The 21035-nt window shown below is 43.7% G+C and overlaps 1 protein-coding gene across 1 annotated transcript in view; it reads right to left on the reverse strand.

The window, feature by feature from the left end:
- Window positions 1-3444: 3444 nt before the first annotated feature.
- The window catches only part of ATRAID (all-trans retinoic acid induced differentiation factor), a 42505-nt gene continuing 24914 nt past the window's right edge, over window positions 3445-21035 (reverse strand). The window contains exons 4-7 of the mRNA XM_032959647.2: window positions 20488-20559; window positions 8971-9074; window positions 5979-6085; window positions 3445-5219 (exon numbers count right to left, since the gene is read on the reverse strand). Of these exons, the coding sequence (XP_032815538.1) occupies window positions 5115-5219; window positions 5979-6085; window positions 8971-9074; window positions 20488-20559 (388 nt within the window). The 3' untranslated portion in view covers window positions 3445-5114. The remainder of the gene's footprint in view (window positions 5220-5978; window positions 6086-8970; window positions 9075-20487; window positions 20560-21035) is intronic.

A 21035-nucleotide genomic window follows, 5' to 3' on the forward strand; every position in this document is an offset into this window, starting at 1 on the left:
GCATCGACTCGCTACACCTAACAAAAAATACATTTATCACAGGCGACTGCCTGGGTATGAACTCGACCAATGGCCCACTTAACGTACCGATCTCACGTCTCCATCCAGGGAAATCACTGAATGTAAATGGGGAGGGATGTAGTTGATTCCCACTGTTGCATTGCCACCTCCTGGCCAACCGTCAGCTACCGTGCTCGCGTTGAACCTCTGAGACGCACCAACTCGCGGTGGCTATAAAATGTTAACCGCCTCGCCTGGTATACAGTGTAGTTGCATGTATCTCTCTCTCTCATCGTGGTCCCGTGGATTGTCCCTGTGCTCTGGGTTTTCACTCCACATTTAATGAACACGCTATGGAGTTGCACGTGATAAGCCACTTCGTTGAGCTATCATTTGTGGCGTCTGAAAAAGAGCTAAAAAGCTGAGCGGGCCTGACCTCGCAAAATAACGAATTCTTTACTTCATCGGTTTAACTCTCTGTTCTTATAGTGAGAGCCTTGACAGTCTGAAAGGGGCATGTTGTTGGGGAAGCGGGATCAGGTGTAGTTAGTGGTAGTAGCCTGTTATCAGTACCCGTTTAAATAGTATCGTACCTTGCCGCAACATTGGATCATTACGCGGAAGGGAATGCTGTGTGGGATTAAACACGCAATGCTTTAGATGACAATTGCATCTGTGCGATGTCGCTCCCATGAACAACTGGTTCTTGTAAACCATGTTGTGTCCTATGTACTCTAGTAGGTCTCATCTGTTTGTTGGTATGGTGGCTTCCCCGAATGCCTGAACCCCCCCCCCCCCACCTAAAAAAATAATAATCTATTGCCAAACATGATTTTCTCAAGTAGATCAGTAAAACTGCAGCAGGCATTCTCTCTGGTATTTTTATTAATCTTCCTTCGGCTGCCACTCCCGGCGTTATTCTGGACCACTGGCGACCGCACCTTGTAACGACGCGTCCTGCCCAAGGCGGTTCATTTGAGAGGCCTTCGACCAGCAGTGGAACGATCATGACTGATGATTCTGTTGAGTATCCAATTACTGTGGCTAAGATGGATAATTGTTTTTAATGACACGAGATTGTTTTCAATAATCCATCTTAAGAGTGTTCCAAATGGCCGCAGAAGCGCGCCCGAAAGCGCGCGATGCAGTGATGACCGTCTTCGTTCGATGGTTCGCCAAAGCCGCTGCGACGATGACCGGAGGAGCGGTGATACAGTGGTTTACCTGGGAGCTCAATGATATCCCTAAGGTTTCCTAGCCAGGAATCTGAAGATCTCGAGCAGTGGAATAGTGGGGAAGGCCAGGTTGCACGGAGCCAGCCCATTGTGGCATGATCAGCCAAGCAGCATTTTCCATTGAAACCTATGGCTTGTGTACACGAATGATTTTCAATAACACAAATTGTCTCAGTATTCAGCATATGTCAATTCAAACTCCCATCACGTCCCTCCCACCCCCGTCTCCCCATGCAGTTTCAAAGGAACATAACAAAACATTAACGCACGTCGGCGACTTTGCCGCGTGTATGCGTGTGTGTGCCTGCCCGCACAGAAAAAGGAATTCACGTGCTCCAGGACTGCAAACTCAAGGCCAATGGACAAGCGATGCGGATCGAACCAAACCCTGAATGTTCACAGCAATGGGGACCTTCCGGGCCACTAACAACGGTTATTGTGGCAGTGCACGCACTTTTAAAAAAAGACAATACCACAAGCCTCAGCTCTAACCGTGCCACACACGCAGATCTAGGCGCGAGTCCGTGTCCCCCTGGAGTTTATGCATTTGAATTTTATGCCCCCCAGCAGATATTGCCGTCGAGGAAACCACGGGACTACCTGGGGCGGGCTGAAGCATCGAAAGTGACTGGTCTACCAAAGCAGCACTCGCATAAAGTAACAAGCACAAAGTTTGCAGTCGCATCATGAGAATGCCACATGCTTGCTGAAGTCTGATGACATCGGGGGGGCACCCCTTGTACGTGCAGCAGCTGGACACCGTCACGAATGTGCACTTCGCTTCTGATGATTTTAACCAGGGTGAAGCAAACATTTTGCAGTTTCATCATCATCATCATCGTCGTCGTCATCACGATCCATAGGCAGGTAGCCCGTAGGTGTCCACTGAACATTTCGTCATTTGTTTTCCCTTTCCTCCCTGCCTTGTAGTGGCCACATGTGTCTGGCACCAATCTCTCTCTGTGATGTCGTCAAGCCATTCTCTGTGAGGTCTTTCTTTCTTTTTCCGGTTCATTCAATTTTTTTCCGAACAACACACTTTCAATTTCCCTGTTGTTGTTCATCCTACTTATGCGTGCAAACAGTGCCAGTTTCCTTCTCAACGCGAGTATAAAGCCTGCATATTCACCATCTCCACTGTCCAGTCAATATATCGTTTCACATTGTTTCTTTGTTGCATATAAAATGGTTTACACATACAGAGACAATGAATATGCACATTTAAAAGTGCTAGGGTACAAGCATAATCGCTTGACCATACTTCACCACACTGGTCAGCGAAGGTTGCTTGAAGTGAAGCCCTGAATCATTTTAGATATCACACTGACCACCGATGTTAGCCAAGGCTGGTGATCGAACTCAGGGGCACCGGGTACAGAGTGCAATGAGTGAATTACGGTCCCACCATTCCCCTATGTCATAAATTATAAGGACTTGTTTCAGCAGCCTGTTTCTCTATCCCACCTAAGAACGATCGCTTGTGTGGCGATCAAAACGCTGTGATCTATTATTATTTTTCTACGTGACTTTACCGAAAGAACCAAAGAGTACACATAGTTAAGTTTAACACGTCGGCTTTTGCGACCAGTATCATCCACCTCTTGCCTTTTTACTTGCCTCTCCGTTACTACCGGTGTCGCCCCTTGTCCCTGGGGCTTGCGCCTAGGTTATGTTGCAGCGCCAATCGCAATGATGCAGGGGGCAACCACCCCGGGGGGACCCCATCTCCACTGCTACCGGGACACATGAAAGCAGTTCACCAGAGTTGAGCGGAACGACGTCGCAGCGGCGGAAGTTTGGCGGTCACTGGGGAAGGACAGTGGAGATTGGTTGGGGTGCTTACACGGTGGATAGGGTCAGCTGCTTCGTTTTGTCGTGGTGCCGGACTTTGGGCGATGGGAAAAAAAGCTTCATAGCTCATCGAATTCCCCCAGTATAAATATTCTGATTGTGGCTGGCTGCGCCCCTGGTTGTTCGTACGCCGGTCGTCGTTAATCCCTGCGCCATCGGCGATGTCATTCAAGTGTTTTTTCCCTTCCGAAGAAATGTATTTCGTATTTCCCCCCCTTTTTTTTGTCCTTGTAATATTGTGGTATTGCTATTGTTGTACTCGAGTGGTTTGTGTTATTATGACAATTGTCGTGAGATGTCGTGGCATTTATCTCCAATTCCTTTAACCCAAAAAACACACACACGCTTCAAAGACAAATGAGAAACTGATCACAACACAGTTTATGAATCGCCTACAAATGGAGTGTAGACATTACATAGTGGTTGAATAGTCAATAAAATTGTTAACGGTTCAGAGCTGATGTCTTCAACCACTACAGCGGTGTGCAGTATAAACACTGATAGGTGCATTGATACATCAGTGCGCTACAATAATATTAAATTGCAATTAAAAACGTGTGGCCAGTTATCAAGCATTATTCAGATAAAAAAATGGTAAAGGTGAAGCCCTGAAATTACTTGGTTATGCCACTGCTGGCAGAAGGGCATCGACTGGACGGAGCCCCTTCGAAGTGATATTTTCCTTTTGATTTAAAGCTTTCGTGAATGCAGTAATTCATATTCTTAGTTTTTTCGGTAAAGTCACGTTGAAGGGAAACAACAAAATAATAAAATATATATAAAACAATAAAAAATTCTCACGACGTTTCGACCATAACTCAAACGGTCGTCTTCAGGTGTGTTGGTTTGCATAAATTTATTTTTTATTGTTTTATATATATTTTATTATTTTGTTGTTTCCCTTCAACGTGACTTTACCAAAAAAAACTAAGAATATGATATTTTCCTCTTCCACGCTGGTCAAACATTTTGGAAGAAGTGGGAAGCACCCACCCTTTGCCCTGCCACACGTTACCTGCCAATCAGCTAACTGTGATCTAGATTTGAAGTTTTTGTGACTGCAGGGATCCATACTCTTTGGTTCTTTCGGTAAAGTCACGCAGGTAGAAAATAAAATAAATTACAACCACAGCAATTGTTTCTTGCTGTGGTTGTCCCACCTGATGACGGACGCTTGTGTTGCGCCCGAAACGTCGTGATTTAATTCATTTTATTTTATACCTACGTGACTTTACCGAAAGAACCAAAGAGTACAGCTAACTGTGGTATACCAATTTATACCGCTGGGTGGACAGAAGCCGGGGAGGGAGGGAATTTAGGAAAAGTGTTTTAAAAAAATACTTTCAATTGCCACGTTGAAAGATCGAATCAAGGTGGCAGATCTCTATATTGCAAATCCAGTGTGATAATTATTACAACAACAGAAACATCTCATTATTTACGGCCGCACACACTGCCACCCCACATCTGAAAGCATACACGAAACCTCGCATCTCCGATTAGCACGGTTAGCTAAGTGCGGTGAGAAAGAAGTTCAGCATACACACACAATGTGATATATCAACCAAAAATCCACCGAGTCTATTTCAGAGGAGTGCCCCGTTTTAACGTTTGGCCAATTCATTATTTAATTGTGTTTTGAAGCAAACCATAGTCATCGAAAAAGTGTACATATAGGAGCAAATTACAATCATTAATTTATTCAGAGGTTCATAACCTTCCGGTTCTACTGCCATCTACAGGCCACCTCATTCAAGCCAGTGGGTGTCCTAAGCACTCTATGATCTCTGAGACCTACAAACCCTGAGACCAAACCTGGATTAAAAGGTGAACTCCAACCACAATTGGCACGAAGCTCACGCAACACATGAGTTAAACCCAACAAATAATTTACAACTTAACGGTGGCCTCGAAAAGTGGCGAGTGCGTTATGGCACTCTGTCAAGCGCAGCATTGAACAACGCCATTTAGCAGAGCCATTGCCGGCGGTGGCAAAAGCTTGCACGTGGAATGTGCAAATCAGACCCACTAAAGGGTTTTTGCCTTTCTCCGCTGAGTGGCCCACAGAAAAGCTGAGAGCAGAAAGGTCACCGCTGTAAGCAGGCCGAAGAACAGCGCCATCGGGAAGAACCCCTGCGGAAGACACAGAAAAGGCCAATGTTAAAGAGTAAGGCAAGCTATTATAAAGTTACAAAAGCAGACACTTTGGCGAAACACAACTGTAAAAGTAAACAAAACAAAAAAACACTTCAGTTTATAGTGTTTTCATCCCATTCATTTTGATGATGAATTGCTTCCCTCGCTTGCCTTTTTTTTTACAAAGTTATACTTCTGTTATTCGAGGAAGAATATTGTCAAGGGGCAAAATATATCATAATCCCAATAAGAACAATGTTTAGTGTGAGACAGTCATTCATGCAAATTTCATAGCACAATCGCCAACGGAAAATGCGCCAGGCGAGTTGTTCCTTGAGGCCAGAGTAGCCACGCCACGCCCGGAAAACCGCCCCGGAACATCAAATCACAGGGCTCCCTCGGCAGTCTAACGTCACGTGACAGCTCCTTGGTGCCATCTGAAGGGGACGGTTTTCCTGCACGTCAGAAATTTGATACTTTTCATAAAGTTGATTCTTCAATGTCAGAAAAGATTAAAATCGGTTTTTAAAAATAAAAAAACCTAACATTTGTTTTGTACTGTCAAAGGTGATTTGGTTGAAACCATCACTCTTTAACTTAGGAACATGGCTCGATCATGGATAGCTGTGACAGGAATTCAAACTCAAAACATCAAGGCTCGCTCAGTGGCACACCGCAGGTTATACGCCTCCTCCGAAACAGGGGCCCGCCTCGTACACAAACCAAATCATGCCTCATTTGATGAAGCAGAATTACCTCTCTCATGCACTTGTATCCGTGATGGGTGTCCTTGCAGTCGCACTTAAAGAGGCCTGGACCATCTGGGTGACAAACAGCCTCCTTTGGGCAGTGGTTACTCGATTCTGCAAGTGATTGAAAAAACAAAGACACACAGTATAATCATTAAGGCTTTAAGCTCATCTTGCGCTATCACAATAATTCCCAACTAGTAGCGATAAAGGAAACAACCTTTGAAAAACACCATGGAGAAGCGGACAATATATTTCCTTCATATACAGTGAGGGAAAAAAGTATTTGATCCCCTGCTGATTATGTACGTTTGCCCACTGACAAAGAAATGATCAGTCTATAATTTTAATGGTAGGTTTATTTGAACCGTGAGAGACAGAATAACAAAAAAATCCAGAAAAACACATGTCAAAAATGTTATAAATTGATTTGCATTTTAATGAGGGGAATAAGTATTTGACCCCCTCTCAATCAGAAAGATTTCTGGCTACCAGGTGTCTTTTATACAGGTAATGAGCTGAGATTAGGAGCACACTCTTAAAGGGAGTGCTCCTAATCTCAGCTTGTTACCTGTATAAAAGGCACCTGTCCACAGAAGCAATCAATCAATTAGATTCCAAACTCTCCACCAGGGCCAAAACTAAAGAGCTCTCCAAGGATGCCAGGGACAAGATTGTAGACCTACACAAGGCTGGACGGGGCTATAAGAGCATTGTCAAGCAGCTTGGTGAGAAGGTGACAACAGTTGGTGCGATTATTCGCAAATGGAAGAAACACAAAAGAACTGTCAATCTCCCTCGGCCTGGGGCTCCATGCATTATCTCACCTCGTGGAGTTGCAATGATCATGAGAACGGTGAGGAATCAGCCCAGAACTACACGGGAGGATCTTGTCAATGATCTCAAGGCAGCTGGGACCATAGTCACCAAGAAAACAATTGGTAACACACTACGCCTTGAAGGACTGAAATGCTGCAGCGCCCGCAAGGTCCCCCTGCTCAAGAAAGCACATATACATGCCCGTCTGAAGTTTGCCAATGAACATCTGAATGATTCAGAGGACAACTGGGTGAAAGTGCTGTGGTCAGAGGAGACCAAAATGGAGCTCTTTGGTATCAACTCAATTCGCCGTGTTTGGAGGAGAAATACTGCCTATAACCCTAAGAACACCATCCCCACCGTCAAACATGGAGGTGGAAACATTATGCTTTGGGGGTGTTTTTCTGCTAAGGGGACAGGACAACTTCACCGCATCAAAGGGACGATGGGGACAGGGCCATGTGCCGTCAAATCCTGGGTGAGAACCTCCTTCCCTCAGCCAGGGCATTGAAAATGGGTCGTGGATGGGTATTCCAGCATGACAATGATCCAAAACACACGGCCAAGGCAACAAAGGAGTGGCTCAAGAAGAAGCACATTAAGGTCCTGGAGTCAAATACTTATTTTCCTCATTAATGTCCGTGATGCAGTCATTTTTAGTCTGATGGTCAGCGATGCGGCTATCGACTCATCTCGACGAGCTGTACACGGTGCGCATGGTGCATACGAGCGATCAGGGTTTCAGCGCAATCGTCATCGCGGAGTGGCACTGATTTCGGATTGATTGGTGCCCCAGTCGCGGAGTTAAGTAACATGCCTGGAAAAAATAGTGTCCCAGAAATAAAATATTTAATTGCCTCCGCCATTTTGTATTATTTGGTACTCCGAGGTACCGCCATAAGGCTCAATTGATAAGTGCGCACCATTGGGGAAGCTGGTTGAATCTCAATGGGAACGCCACTGCATTGTGTTAGCTGACGGTCAGGTGAGTTGATGACGAGGGTCAGGTGTTAATGTGTCACACCGCCCTGCCCAGACGACAGGCTGACCCCGGCTCTTGGTATAAATAATTATTTCAACTTGTAATGGGCTGCCGCACAGCATTTGCCGCACAGCAAGAGAGCGGCTCGGAAGAGCGATGAACCAGACAAGCAGGGGGACAGCCACGTGGTGAGACAACCCCCAAATTACCCCCAAAGCTCTGCGGCTCTCTATAAAGGCATTTTGAGCCACTTAACGACATCCAATTGTTAATGTAGTTGAATCGACAACAAACGTAGAACGTTAACGAAACACGAACACACGTAGTTGTGTGCATCATATATATATTTTTAAACCCATGCGTGCATTGCAATTGCTTTTTAGAATCAGTGTTGGTGTAACACAGAGATCTTCACGTGTCACAAGAGATTATCAAACCCACCGGGGCTACAAGGGAGCAGGAGACTGGTACAGCAAGAGGCTTTGTGAACCCATCCGTGTGGACTTGTGAGTGTTACATTCTCACGCAAGTGAGTTTTCACCTATTTTGTTTTTAAGGAATTGGTAAAACATTTGAATGCAGGTCCCTCGGGAAAAAAATAGCTTGAGAATTTTCTGTATAAAAAAAACACGATTTGTAATAAGCATACTATAAATTATATTCTTGGTTCTTTCGGTAAAGTCACGTAGAAGGGAAACAATAAAATAATAAAAATATAAAATTCTCACCCATAATCCCTCAACTGAATCTATCCCTGACCGACCCCTCACCCCTTGCCTAACAATATGCAAAATATGAACTTCGTGAACATTCAATGTGACAGTAATTCCTGTAGTGTAAAAATATTCGACCACGGCAGGATTTTTTTCACATTGAATTTTCACGAAGTTCATATTTTGCATATTGTTAGGCAAGGGGTGAGTGGTCGGTCAGGGATAGATTCAGTTGAGCGATTATGGGTGAGAATTGTATTGTTTTATATTTTTATTATTTTACTGTATGCCTTCTACGTGACTTTACCGAAAGAACCAATAATATGAATCCCTGCAGTCACGAAAGCTTTAAATAAAAATACTATAAATTGTGAATAGAGAGCTGATCACACCGAGACCTTTGCCAGGGGTACAATGTGATTAAAACAGACACCAAATGCAGCTCTCGACCGACAAGTCCCAACCCCCTTCCACGTTGCTCATACCGTTGCATGCATTCTGCTGATCTTGGCAAATCCTGTTGTGGTTGACATATATCCTCTTCCAAGCCTTGTTCCCTCCAGGGCATTTGACGAGATGAGGCAGCTCGCTGAACAAAGGCCACCACGTATCAACATCATACCCTTTCAATCTGCCTCATATTCGATATACAGTTTGCATGCAAGTGTGTGTGTGTGTCTATGTGGGTGATTGGTGTCATGGTTATGTGCAATGCACTATGGAATCTGGCAAGCCAGACTCATTTCAAAATGCCAGACACACAGGGGGCCTGAGAGAGACAGGACAGACAGAGGGAGACATAGTGTCAGATGGATACACAGAAAAACAGTGGGAGATAAGAGAAACGTGCCAGTTTGTTGAAAATAATATATTTCAAAGGACTGTCTGCCTTCAAATTCCACACTGCTGAATCTATATGTGGGTTTGGGACACATTCCTGCAGATGGAAATCGCTGCAATCCTCAAAAACGCTAAGACACCTATTAGCAACACCAGTAAGGATGAGCGCTTGGAGCTTTCTCAACTAAACAAGAGAGATGACAGTCATACTCTCAGCTAACAAGGGCAATGCCACAGTCATCATGGACAAAACCACACACAGTAACAAAATTCAGGACCTACTGAATGATGGTAGCTATACCAAAATCAAGAGATCCCACCAACCGCCTGGTTACGAAAACCAATAATATCATAACTGATTCGACATCTTTAATCGAACCAACCAAGCGGCTTTCCTTAAAACCCTCTGCTGCTAGACTACCCAGATTTTATGGCTTACCAAAAATCCATAAAGAAGGTACATCACTTCGTCTTATCGTCTCCACCATTGACTCACTCACTTACAAACTGGACTGATTACTGGTAAGACCACCTCAGCTGTACTTAATTCAGCTCACTTGGTATCGTTAATTATGGGCATCTCACTATCTCCAGGTGATTTGCTTGACAGTTGCGATGTAGTATCTTTGTTTACCAAAGTTCCTGTGCCTGACACCATTGCAATCATTAAAGAGTTGGTCCAACAAGGACTGAATGCTGATGTACCAGCCCTGGTTAGACACTGCCTCACCAACACTTACTTCACCTGAAATGGAACATTCTACAAACAAGCTGAAGGAAAATTTTGAGACAGATGCCATCCAGGCATCCACTCTACTTCCTTCCTTGTGGAAGATATACGTAGATGACACGTTCGTCATCTGGCCACATGGCCTACCAGCTCTGGGCCAATTATTTAACCACATCAATTCCATACACCCAGCCATCAAATTCACCATGGAGGTGTAAAAGGATGGCAAGTTACCATTCTTGGATGTTTTAATCGAAAATAGACCAGATGGCTTAATGGGACATTGTCTACAGGAAAGCCACCCATACAGATGCCGACCTAAAACCTGACTCCCACGACCATCCATCCCAGAAGAATTCCCTCATCAAAACTCTACACCATAGTGCTCAATGTATTTCCGACCATCACCACCTAGCCAGTGAACTGGAGCACGTACACCAAGCCCTCAAGATGAATGGATATTTAGACTACACAATCTGTAAAGCTAGCACCCCAACCGTCGGGAAAGAACCATTTGAGTACCCAATCAAAACCAATACCTTGCCATACATAGCAGGGGTCACTAAAAATATTTCCAAAATCATGAGCAAACACAAGATCCAGGTTCGGTTCACAGTATGTAAAATTCGTGATCTGATCCCATCTGTGAAGGATGTGATCCCTGACATGCAATACCCTGGCGTCTACAAACTAAGCTGTGTCTGCAGCAGCAGTTACATTGTGGAAACTAAGCGACATACCTCGGAACGTGTTGGTGAACATAAGGCAGATCTGAAAGACAGTAGGACCAATACCTCAGCTGTGGCTGATCGTTGTTTTAATGCGGTGGGCGCACGCAAAATTATTTTTTCTAAGACGAAGGTACTCTGCAAAACCCACTGGCTATCAGCAAAGATTCATTCATGAAGCCATCCAGATATATAAACAGACACAATTTCAACCGAGAAGATGGGTACAAACTTAGCAATCATTGGAAGGATGTTATTAACCAGTTCAAGTCATAACTGGCTGTAATGTTTCCATCCTACCTGCCGATGTTCGTAGTTATTTTCGACTCTCTGGTGTTACATTAACATGTTAAATGTTTTACTAACACAGCCACCGTTACTTTGTTTTCCTCGATGTGGCGGTGGCTCTACGATCTTACATTGACATGCTAATCTCTCACAATACAATGGCCACCTCCGCAGCTTCGTCGTCGTGGAGGTAGCTCTCCGATTTACCCGATCTTACATTGACATGCAAATTTCATCACTAGCCCCGCCCACTTCGCTTATGACCCTTGGGCTACACCCATCTCAAACCTTTATAACATCCTGCCTCAGCAGCTCTCCCACTATTTTTTCACCTGATGACAATTGCTTGTGTTGTGATCGAAACGTCGTGATATTTTTTTTCTTTCTATCTACGTGGCTTTACCAAAAGACCCAAAGAAAAAGATGTGGGATTGATGTGTTCCGCACGTGACGTCACTCCACGAGGCGCACTCCCCCGTGTGACGTCACTCCACATGAGACCCACCCCCCCCCCTCATTAAAATTCATGAGTGGGTGAACTTTTACACTAACGCATAGGAAGGTTGAGCTGAATTAAATAATTTATTACGGAAAATCGCTTGAAATGACGTTTCTTTACAGAAAGTGACTGTAAAAAATAGATATACGCAGCACACTGCTACATCTGTACATGACGTCTGTTGTATATGTAGGTTATGAAAATTTTATGAAAATAATAAAATTTAAATGAAATTTTAATTATGCGCATTAATTATGGTAATTCGAGATATAATCGTATTACTTTCTGTGAATGTGTGATTATGCTAATGCAAGCCGTTATGATAATTAGGCCCCGCCACGCTGACGAGTGTCGTATCCAATCGGGATGAGACAATTAATCGTATGCAGTTATGCAGGTATTGTGAGCATGTTAGATTAAACTCGGCTTCGTTGCTTAACTTCGTATTATGGATCGGTATAATACAATTATTCTCGCTTTAACTTTTACTGAGTGTATGTGTATTTATGTCAGGTCTCCAGATTCAGATCTCAACGCAGGATACAGCTCTTATGCATGAAATTTCGGAAAGAAACACACCACCACTTCTGTGTTAATCAATTTTATTTTCTAACTAAACTTTAACTCTAAAAGATGCAACTCTCAATCTTGGAATTTCAACACAGTATCAACACAGTATCATCACGACTGCGTTGTTTCACTTTGATAACGGCACATGTGATTCCTTCCCCCGCGTAGCGCGAGCTCAGTTGGTGAGAGAGAGAGTCGTTAAAAACATGCATTCGCTATTCTAAACAAAAACCTTAACTTTATAATATGCAAATTCGTTATACTTGAAAATTGCCCACACAGTACCGCATCCATTCATAGACCTTCAAGGCAATTCTTATCACGTTGTTTCACTTTGGATATCAGAGCAATTAATTCGTATGCAGTGTAACACGATCACGGGCGGCCATTATGAACGAAAGGCACTTAAAGATTATGCGACGATATTCATACGAAAAGGCAATCAAAACAGTTATTATTCCCAAGGCACAAATATATCAATAGATCCATCGGCAAGATTATGATTACAGAAATGGCTTGGAGTGAGGGTGTGCGATGGGATGCGCGCTTTCCCCTGGGATCCTTACCTTGGGCCAACTTTTAATTAATTGTGGACCAGATCGCCTGATAAGGAAACCGGTTGGATACGCTATTCCCCCCCTTGAGCGTAGCTCCGTGGCGAAGGTGTCAAGGATTAATTTGCATTGATGGATCTGTTGGTAATTTATGCGATTAGAAGTACAACCCAAAACAAAAGAATTAAGGAGGAAAAATGATTACTGTACTAATAAACGACGGATGGTTATCACTTGGTCTGTCGCGATGCTTTTACGGCCACTGATGGTTCACGTCTTGAGGATTAGGCTTTAGTTAATGACTTGTGTGTGTTTTGAGTGATATGGATTGTGTGGAGTAGGCCAGTGTTCGAAATTCATTATTTGCGTCAAGCAGACGCCTGGTTTGTCGTGTGGTGGGGGGGGGGGCAGTGCATCATACGTATGGTTGATTCTCCTTTCACAGTAGTTTATTCGGACCTCGCTAGTTGACGGAGTGGCACGGTGCTGTAGGTGCGGTGACCCGTCGGTAGATGGCGATCACAGCTCGCTCGTAGCAGCTGTCTCGGTGCTCGTTGTTGGCGCCCTCTCCGTTGGTAGATGGCGCTCACAGCTTGCTGCAGCTGTTGACGATGGTGGTGCTCTCTGGTGGCTGATGCTGGGATTCTCATCAGCTTCTTCTGATGATGTTGAATTCGCATGACCTAGCACGTAGCTAAGTAGCGAGTCTCGCCATTCTGGCGAGTCGTAGAGACTCCTTCTGCGTCGGTAGGGCTGGTCTTCTGATGGTCGCCGTCTTCTTCTGCTGCTGATGAGGAGCTGCTGGTTGCCGAGCTGGTCCGCTGGTCGATGAGCTTGACCTCTGGCTGATGAGCTTGTCCGCTGGCTGATGAGCTGAATTCAATGCTCATGGGCCCCTCTTTTTATGACAAAATCTCTCGCCTTGGCTCCTCCTCCTTACGAGGGCGGAGCTCCCTTTGATCTAGCTGTGTGTCGTGGGGTTGGGGTGTGCGTGTCCGTATGTGTGTGCTTGTGTGTGTGTCATTTATGGCATAGTTCCGTTCGTTGGCTTCCTCGAGCCATAAACCATCAAAAGGAACAGATGCTTCAAAATCGTCCCGAAGGCGTCCCTCTGTCTGCGTTATACAATCTGGAGGGAGGGGCGATTTCCCCCCCCCTGTATGACATTTTCCGACGCACAAAGGATTTTAAGGTTTTTAAAGTTAACATTTATTCCATCATAGTTTTTGGTACCGTACAACTCGCAGTTAGGATTTTGTCTGTGACTCCCGCTATCTGCTTTTTATTTTCACGAGGATATGAGCGTATGCATATTCTTATCACGTGCTGCAGGAAGACAAAGACGGCCGTGAAGCTCTCTCTCTGGCTAGATTTAACATCGCTCAAATATCATTTGGTTTTATGTTCAACAAGGTTGTGATTCACCCCATTATCCTGGCCCTTCCTCAATTTTTATTAATTTCATCATTTATGTCATCATTTATATAATTTTATTTCCGATATCCTGGGTTAAGAGGTAAGTTTCTTGATCCTGGGAATTCGTATTCCTTGGTGTTTGCACGGTTATATAAACGGAATATAGTTTACTGTGAATAACGTTAACATTAATGTAATGTATGAAACTATATATTGTGACCGGGCTTCACTGTTAATTACTTGTCCGCTCGGCTTCGCTGACTGGAAGCTGTCAGGGAAATCCCTTTGATCTCGCTCTGGTGTTAAATTCCTTTCTCTCCCGCGCTGCGGGAAGACAAAGACGGCCGGGAGTCTCTCTCTCTCTGGCTGCTCTCGGTTTAACCCTCATCATTATCATTTTTGGTTTATGTTTCCCAAGATGATTCCTATGTCAGCTTATTCTTGTTGTCAAGTTTTCTTTGGAATTTCCGGTAATTAAAAATAATCGAATGCTGTCTGTCTGGTTTTTCGCCATCCTGGACGCTGCTCGGCAAGAAGGATTCCTTTCCGCCCCCTTCCCCCTTTGATCTCGAAGGGTGTTATGGGGTTGTGGTGTTTGTGTGTTTTCTCATTAAGTCCCGCGTATCCGCTGCACAGATGGCCCTCATGATAAGGATTAATTCCTGCTCCCCCGCGCTGCGGGAAGACAAAGACGGCCGGGTCTCTTGGAATATTGTTTAAACTCGTTTCGTAAGTTTGCCCGTTCGCCTCATTCCTTCTCGATAACCCTTGATGTGACTGTAATTTCTGTCCCCAAGATTTGTGATTTAACAGTATGAGTATTAAAGGTGAAAATCAATTGGTATCGAATTAATAAATGGGTAATGATTCACTGATGTAGATTATGGCCTGGTTTTTAATTGGAGTGGGTGTGAGGATCGATAATGTTAGCTTATTCTTGTTGTTTAATTTTTAACTTTGTAACCGTTGTTTTAATAGCAAAATAAGTGGCAACTGTTTAACTCGTTGGCGTCACTCTGTCTAGGGTTTCCAAGATGGAGCCCTGGAATTTCTTAGAGTGTCCCCCCCCCCCCCCGTCTCCTTTGATTTGGTTTATTACCTTTTATGGTCTATCTCCTGGCGCCCCATTGTGTGTGTGGGGAGGACCACGGAATTTATTATTTTTTTAAATGACCTTTTCACGACCTCCATCTGTGTTTGCTGAGAGTCTGGTTTGTGTGTCTTCATTCATTATTTCGGTTACTATTAAAAAAATATATCGGCAAATATTATTATTGATATTAATTGTGGAAAAAGGGCCGTATACAACACGTCACTGCAAAAAAGCCCCCCCCCCATCATTAATAATCATGAGCGGGTGGATGGGTGGATTTTTACACTCCCGCAGAAGAAGATCAAGCGGAATGAAATATTTTAATGCAAATTCGCTTTCCATTTGACGTTTCTTTATTGAAAAAGTGAATCAAAAAAATAATTATACACAGCAACAAAGTGTTTTTGGTGTCTTTATTTCTTTTTTCAGCACTTTAAACAAAAGGTATGTCTAATTTTTTTCTTCTAAATTATGATAAAATATATACATTTCTCTGTGAATATCCAGATATTTTATGGAATTCAAATTCATTACAACCCCAGTGAGCCAAAGTAGAAGAAAATAAAGTATCAGAGCAGTGATTTTGAACTAATTGAAGGTGAGTTAAATACAGTGCTAGTGACATTAAGTGAGGTGTTTTATGACAGTTTCGTGCAACAATCACTGCCATTAATACAGTACAACAGTGAAATGCAGTTCAGTGTTTGATTACATCGTTTTGTGCAAGATTCACTGCCAATAAATTTACACAAGATACAATAATACTCTGGTCAAAATTACGACAAATTCCGATAATTCCTGCGTATGCGATGACGATCAACAAGTCCCAGGGTCAGACTTTTGAAAATGTGGGTATTTATCTCAATGGACTCCTATTTTCCCATGGCCAGTTGTACGTGGCTCTGTCTAGATCTAAAAATCCTCAGCGGATCAAAGTGTCCATCAAAAAGTCAACCACAGGGAAACATTTTTAACAGTGATAAGAGATTCACACAAAATATCGTATATTGAGAAATCTTCCAAAGTCCTTAATTTCATTTTTTTAATTAAGAAAAATTTACGTGCAACAATTCCTAAAAAAAAATTACAATCACACAAGTAAACGTAAATGTACATCTTTAATATTACAGTTTCCGTCCTAGGATGGGCAAAAGGCTAGTTTTTAAATAACAATGCTGATCTAAAGAAGGGCTGTTGTCAATATATCATCTTTATGTAAAATACTAGCGGTAAGTACCCGGCGTTGCCCGGGTCAAAAAAATATTTTAGAACTACTCTTAAAAACTTTACATATACATACACAGATACTAAGATATTGTGAAAGCCCGGTGGGACATTTGTCCATTTCACCACCAACAAAATTATGAGAAGCTTGCAAAAGTCCAAAAAGTAATAGGAAGTGTGGGGTAAATAGTTGATTTAAAAGGTTTCCGAAAATTGTGGACACCCCCCCCCCCTCAAAATATATATATTTACCCCCGCGTAGGTATCTATACCTACACACCCTACATACAACAGAGTAAGTAGTATCTCTTGACTCTGTAGTTGTATCTACTGACTGTAGAGTATCTACTGAGCCAGTAGTAGCTACTGACTGTGTAGTAGCATTTACTGATTGAGGCAGTAACTACTGACCGTAGTAGTAGTATTTACTGGGCCTACAGTAGTATCTACCGACTCTATAGTAGTAACGACTAACTGTATAGTAGTATCTGCTTACTCTATAGTAGTATCCACTAACTATAGTAGTAACTACTAACTCTACAGCAGTATCTACTCACTCTATAGTAGTATCTACTCACTCTATAGTAGTATATACTGACTCTAGTAGCTACTCACCGTAGTAGTATGTACTGACTGTATAGTAGTATATACTGACTGTAGCAGTATTGACTGACTGGAGTGGTATATACTGACTGTTTTAGTATCTTCTAACTCTATATAGTAGTATCTACCAACTCGATAGCAGTATCTACTATCACTACAGCAGTGCATACCGACTGAGGTGGTACCTGCTATCACTACAGCAGTGCATACTGACAGTGGTGGTATCTGCTATGATTACATCAGTGCATACTGTTGGTGGAACCTGCTTTGATTACAGCAGTGTATATTGTGGTGGTACCTGCTTTCACGACAGCAGTGCATACTGACTCTGGTGGTTCCTGCTTTCAAAACAGCAGTGCATACTGACTGTGGTGGTACCTGCTATGATTACAGCGGTGCATACTGCTGTGGTGGTACCTGCTATAATTACAGCAGTGCATATTGTGGTGATAACTGCGATGATTACAGCAGTGCATATTGTGGTGGTACCTGCTATGATTACAGCAGTGCATACTGACTGTGGTGGTTCTTGCTATGATTACAGCAGTGAATACTGCAGTGGTGGAACCTGCTATGATTACAGCTGTGCATACTGACTGTGGTGGTACCTGCTATGATTACAGCAGTGCATACTGCTGTGGTGGTATCCTGCTATGACTACAGCATTGCATGCTGTGGTGGTATCCTGCTATGACTACAGCATTGCATGCTAACTGTGGTGGGACCTGCTATGATTACAGCAGCGCATACTAACTGTGGTGGTACCTGCTATGATAACAGCAGAGCATAAGGACTGTGGTGGGACCTATGGTTACAGCAGTGCAAACTGTGGTGGTTCTTGCTATCACTACAGCAGTGTATACCGACCGTGGTGGTACCTGCTATCAGGACAGCAGAGTATACCGACTGTGGTGGTACCTGCTATCACTACAGCAATGTATACCGACTGTGGTGGTACCTGCTGTCACGACAGCAGTGTATACCGACTGTGGTGGTACCTGCTGTCACTACAGCAGTGCATACCGACTGTGGGGGTACCTGCTATGATTACAGCAGTGCATACTGACTGTGGTGGTTCCTGCTATGATTACAGCAGTGAATACTGCTGTGGTGGTACCTGCTATGATTACAGCTGTGCATACTGACTGTGGTGGTACCTGCTATGATTACAGCAGTGCATACTGCTGTGGTGGTATCCTGCTATGACTACAGCACTGCATGCTAACTGTGGTGGTTTCCTGCTATGACTACAGCAGTGCATACTGACCGTGGTGGTATCCTGCTATGATTACGGCAGTGCATGCTGACTGTGGTGGTATCCTGCTATGACTAGAGCATTGCATGCTGACTGTGGAGGTATCCTGCTATGACTACAGCATTGCATGCTGACTGTGGTGGTATCCTGCTATGACTACATTATTGCATTCTAACTGTGGTGGTGTCCTGCTATGACTACAGCAGTGCATACCGATTATGGTGGTTCCTGCTATGATTACAGCTTTCACTACAGTAGTACATGCTGACTCTATCTTATATATGAGAGGAAAATTTGTGAATGTGTGTCTGTTCGAAATGTTTAGCATACATGCAACCAACTTATATTTTCATACACTCACACAACCACTGACCCATTCACTCATCATACACTAATTCACTCATCATACACTCACTCATCATATGATGACTCACTCGCACATCATACACTCACTCACACTACCACTGACTCACTCACACATCATACACTCACTCACACTACCACTGACTCACTCACACATCATACACTCACTCACACTACCACTGACTCACTCACACATCATACACTCACTCACACTACCACTGACTCACTCACACATCATACACTCACTCACACTACCACTGACTCACTCACACATCATACACTGGGAGTGTCATGCTGCCAGCTATGGCTCCTAGTTTGGTCGTACATGTTATTTATATCGTTTATTGTTAAATGAGAATCAGTTCCTATGATTACTGTTGTTACGTTGTTTTTTCTCGCTTTATTTTGGTGATTTAGAAAACATATGGTTAATCTATCTTATGGTTGTTATTGTTTGACTTGCATCACACTGGGATTTGAGCACACAGCATTAAAATACGTTTTTTTTAAAGATTTGCTGGTTTATCCAGGATGGTTCTATTGCGTGTTGTCGCTTCAAGACGATTCTAAAGAAATCTACAACCTTCGATTCCTTTGCGCGATTTAAAGAATCGATTCTTGGCACGTTCGGGTTTTATTTTATTTTAAATTACTGAGTTATCTTTTCATTTGTATGTTATGTTTTTTTTTAATTTTCAGACGTTTTAAAATGTCTCCCGCTAGTAGCAGTGCATATATCGACTCTATAGCACAAAGTACTCAACAGACAGATTGCTGTGACGAGGCCTAGTCCCGTGCAGAGCCCCCGGTCTCGCCTAGATTGCCCGGCCAGCCGAGGCTGTGGGCTGGGCCGCTACCCCCCCACCCCCCCCCCCCCGCTACAAAAATACTATTTAATCGCTTTAATATTAGTATCTACCGAACCTATAATAGTAAGTGCACACATTGGGATGGAGGGGGAGAGAAGAGGACGTGACACTTTGATGAATTTACCTCAGCGTTGCGTGTCATTTTTTTGCATTTTGAATGAGAAATGGCGTCCACCCTACAACGGCGGCGTGAGTGCGTTGCCAGGGGCAACTCGTGTTGGCGTTTCGCGCATGCGCAGCAGCGAGCCGGTCGGCAAAAGTAAATAAATAAATATCGCGCCAAAAACGCGATTTTAACCACTTTAAAGTTTAGGGATGGGAAAACGAAATAGCCTATTCCCACCGCGGGGCCTGGGGCGTATCGCCCGGCAATTTTTTTTATACGCGAACCCCACGGTCCGAGAGCCAAATCCCCCGCAAGCGAGCGTACGCAGACAGACAGACGGTTAGATAATGTTAGGGTGAGATGACCTAGCAGAGGTCCAGGACTAATTCAAATGCCAATGATGTACAGGCCCAGAAACCAAACCTCTGTCCCTCTGTCGCACTCTTGTCTCTCTCTCTCTCGGTCCCCCTGTCTCCCTGTCTTTGTGTCCTGCAGTTTCCCTGTATGTCCCGCTGTTTAGCTCTGTCTTCCTGTCCTTCTCTCGTACGTCTCTCTCGGTCTCGTCTCTCTCCTTCCCCATGTACCCACGACGAGAGATGTCGTTGTCGCTGCTCCCGTTCCCTATTCTCCACTCTTATTCAGACTAAACTCATATTCAGATATGCATATTTAAATGCTTCAATCATCTGAATAGGAATACTAAAACAAAGCTAATATTTAGAGAAGGCGAAGTTAATATTATTAAATTTAGGAAGTGTTGGTGTATTATTAAATGTAGGAAGTGTTGGTGAAGTGTTATTCGTCTGTGCCAATATATAAAAGTGTAATTACAATACTGCGAAAAGAATTCCGCAGCCAACTTACATGTACGCCAGGCTTGTAAATCCAAGGAAGGTTGCGCTTGATATGTTAGCGAGTGGATTGTCCGAGAGGTCCCTAGAGTTGAAAACAGAAGAAAACAATGCACAATATTTACAAATATTTCACAATATTATTTAAAAAAAGCCAAAATAACTATGAGCATTGTGGCCGAAATGCACACTGACGAAAAGAAAGCCACTGGCTACAGTCCACCAACCCAATATCCACCCTCCCATCACTGGCAACACACGAGACAACTCAAGGGTATGATTATGACATGAAGGCCTCCACACGTCCTTTCAGAGATGGAGATTGTCTTGCCACACTTCTCTATGATGGTCAGTCCCGATTTGTTGAAGGAGGCGCACAGGACCAGATCTAGGTATTATTCGTCAATGCTCGGTCAGGAATCAAAGTCAGGTTGCCGGGTCCACGGCGCAATGCGGCTAACCACTGCTGCCACCTCTAATCAGGCACGTAACAATTCACCCACCACCCCCCCCCCCAAATGAATTAATTTGATGAACTGTCACCGTTATTTTTTGGTCTTG

This window comes from Petromyzon marinus, chromosome 23 (assembly GCF_048934315.1).
Source record: "Petromyzon marinus isolate PM22_M1 ecotype Great Lakes invasive population chromosome 23, UKy_Petmar_22M1.pri1.0, whole genome shotgun sequence".
NCBI lineage: Eukaryota > Metazoa > Chordata > Hyperoartia > Petromyzontiformes > Petromyzontidae > Petromyzon > Petromyzon marinus.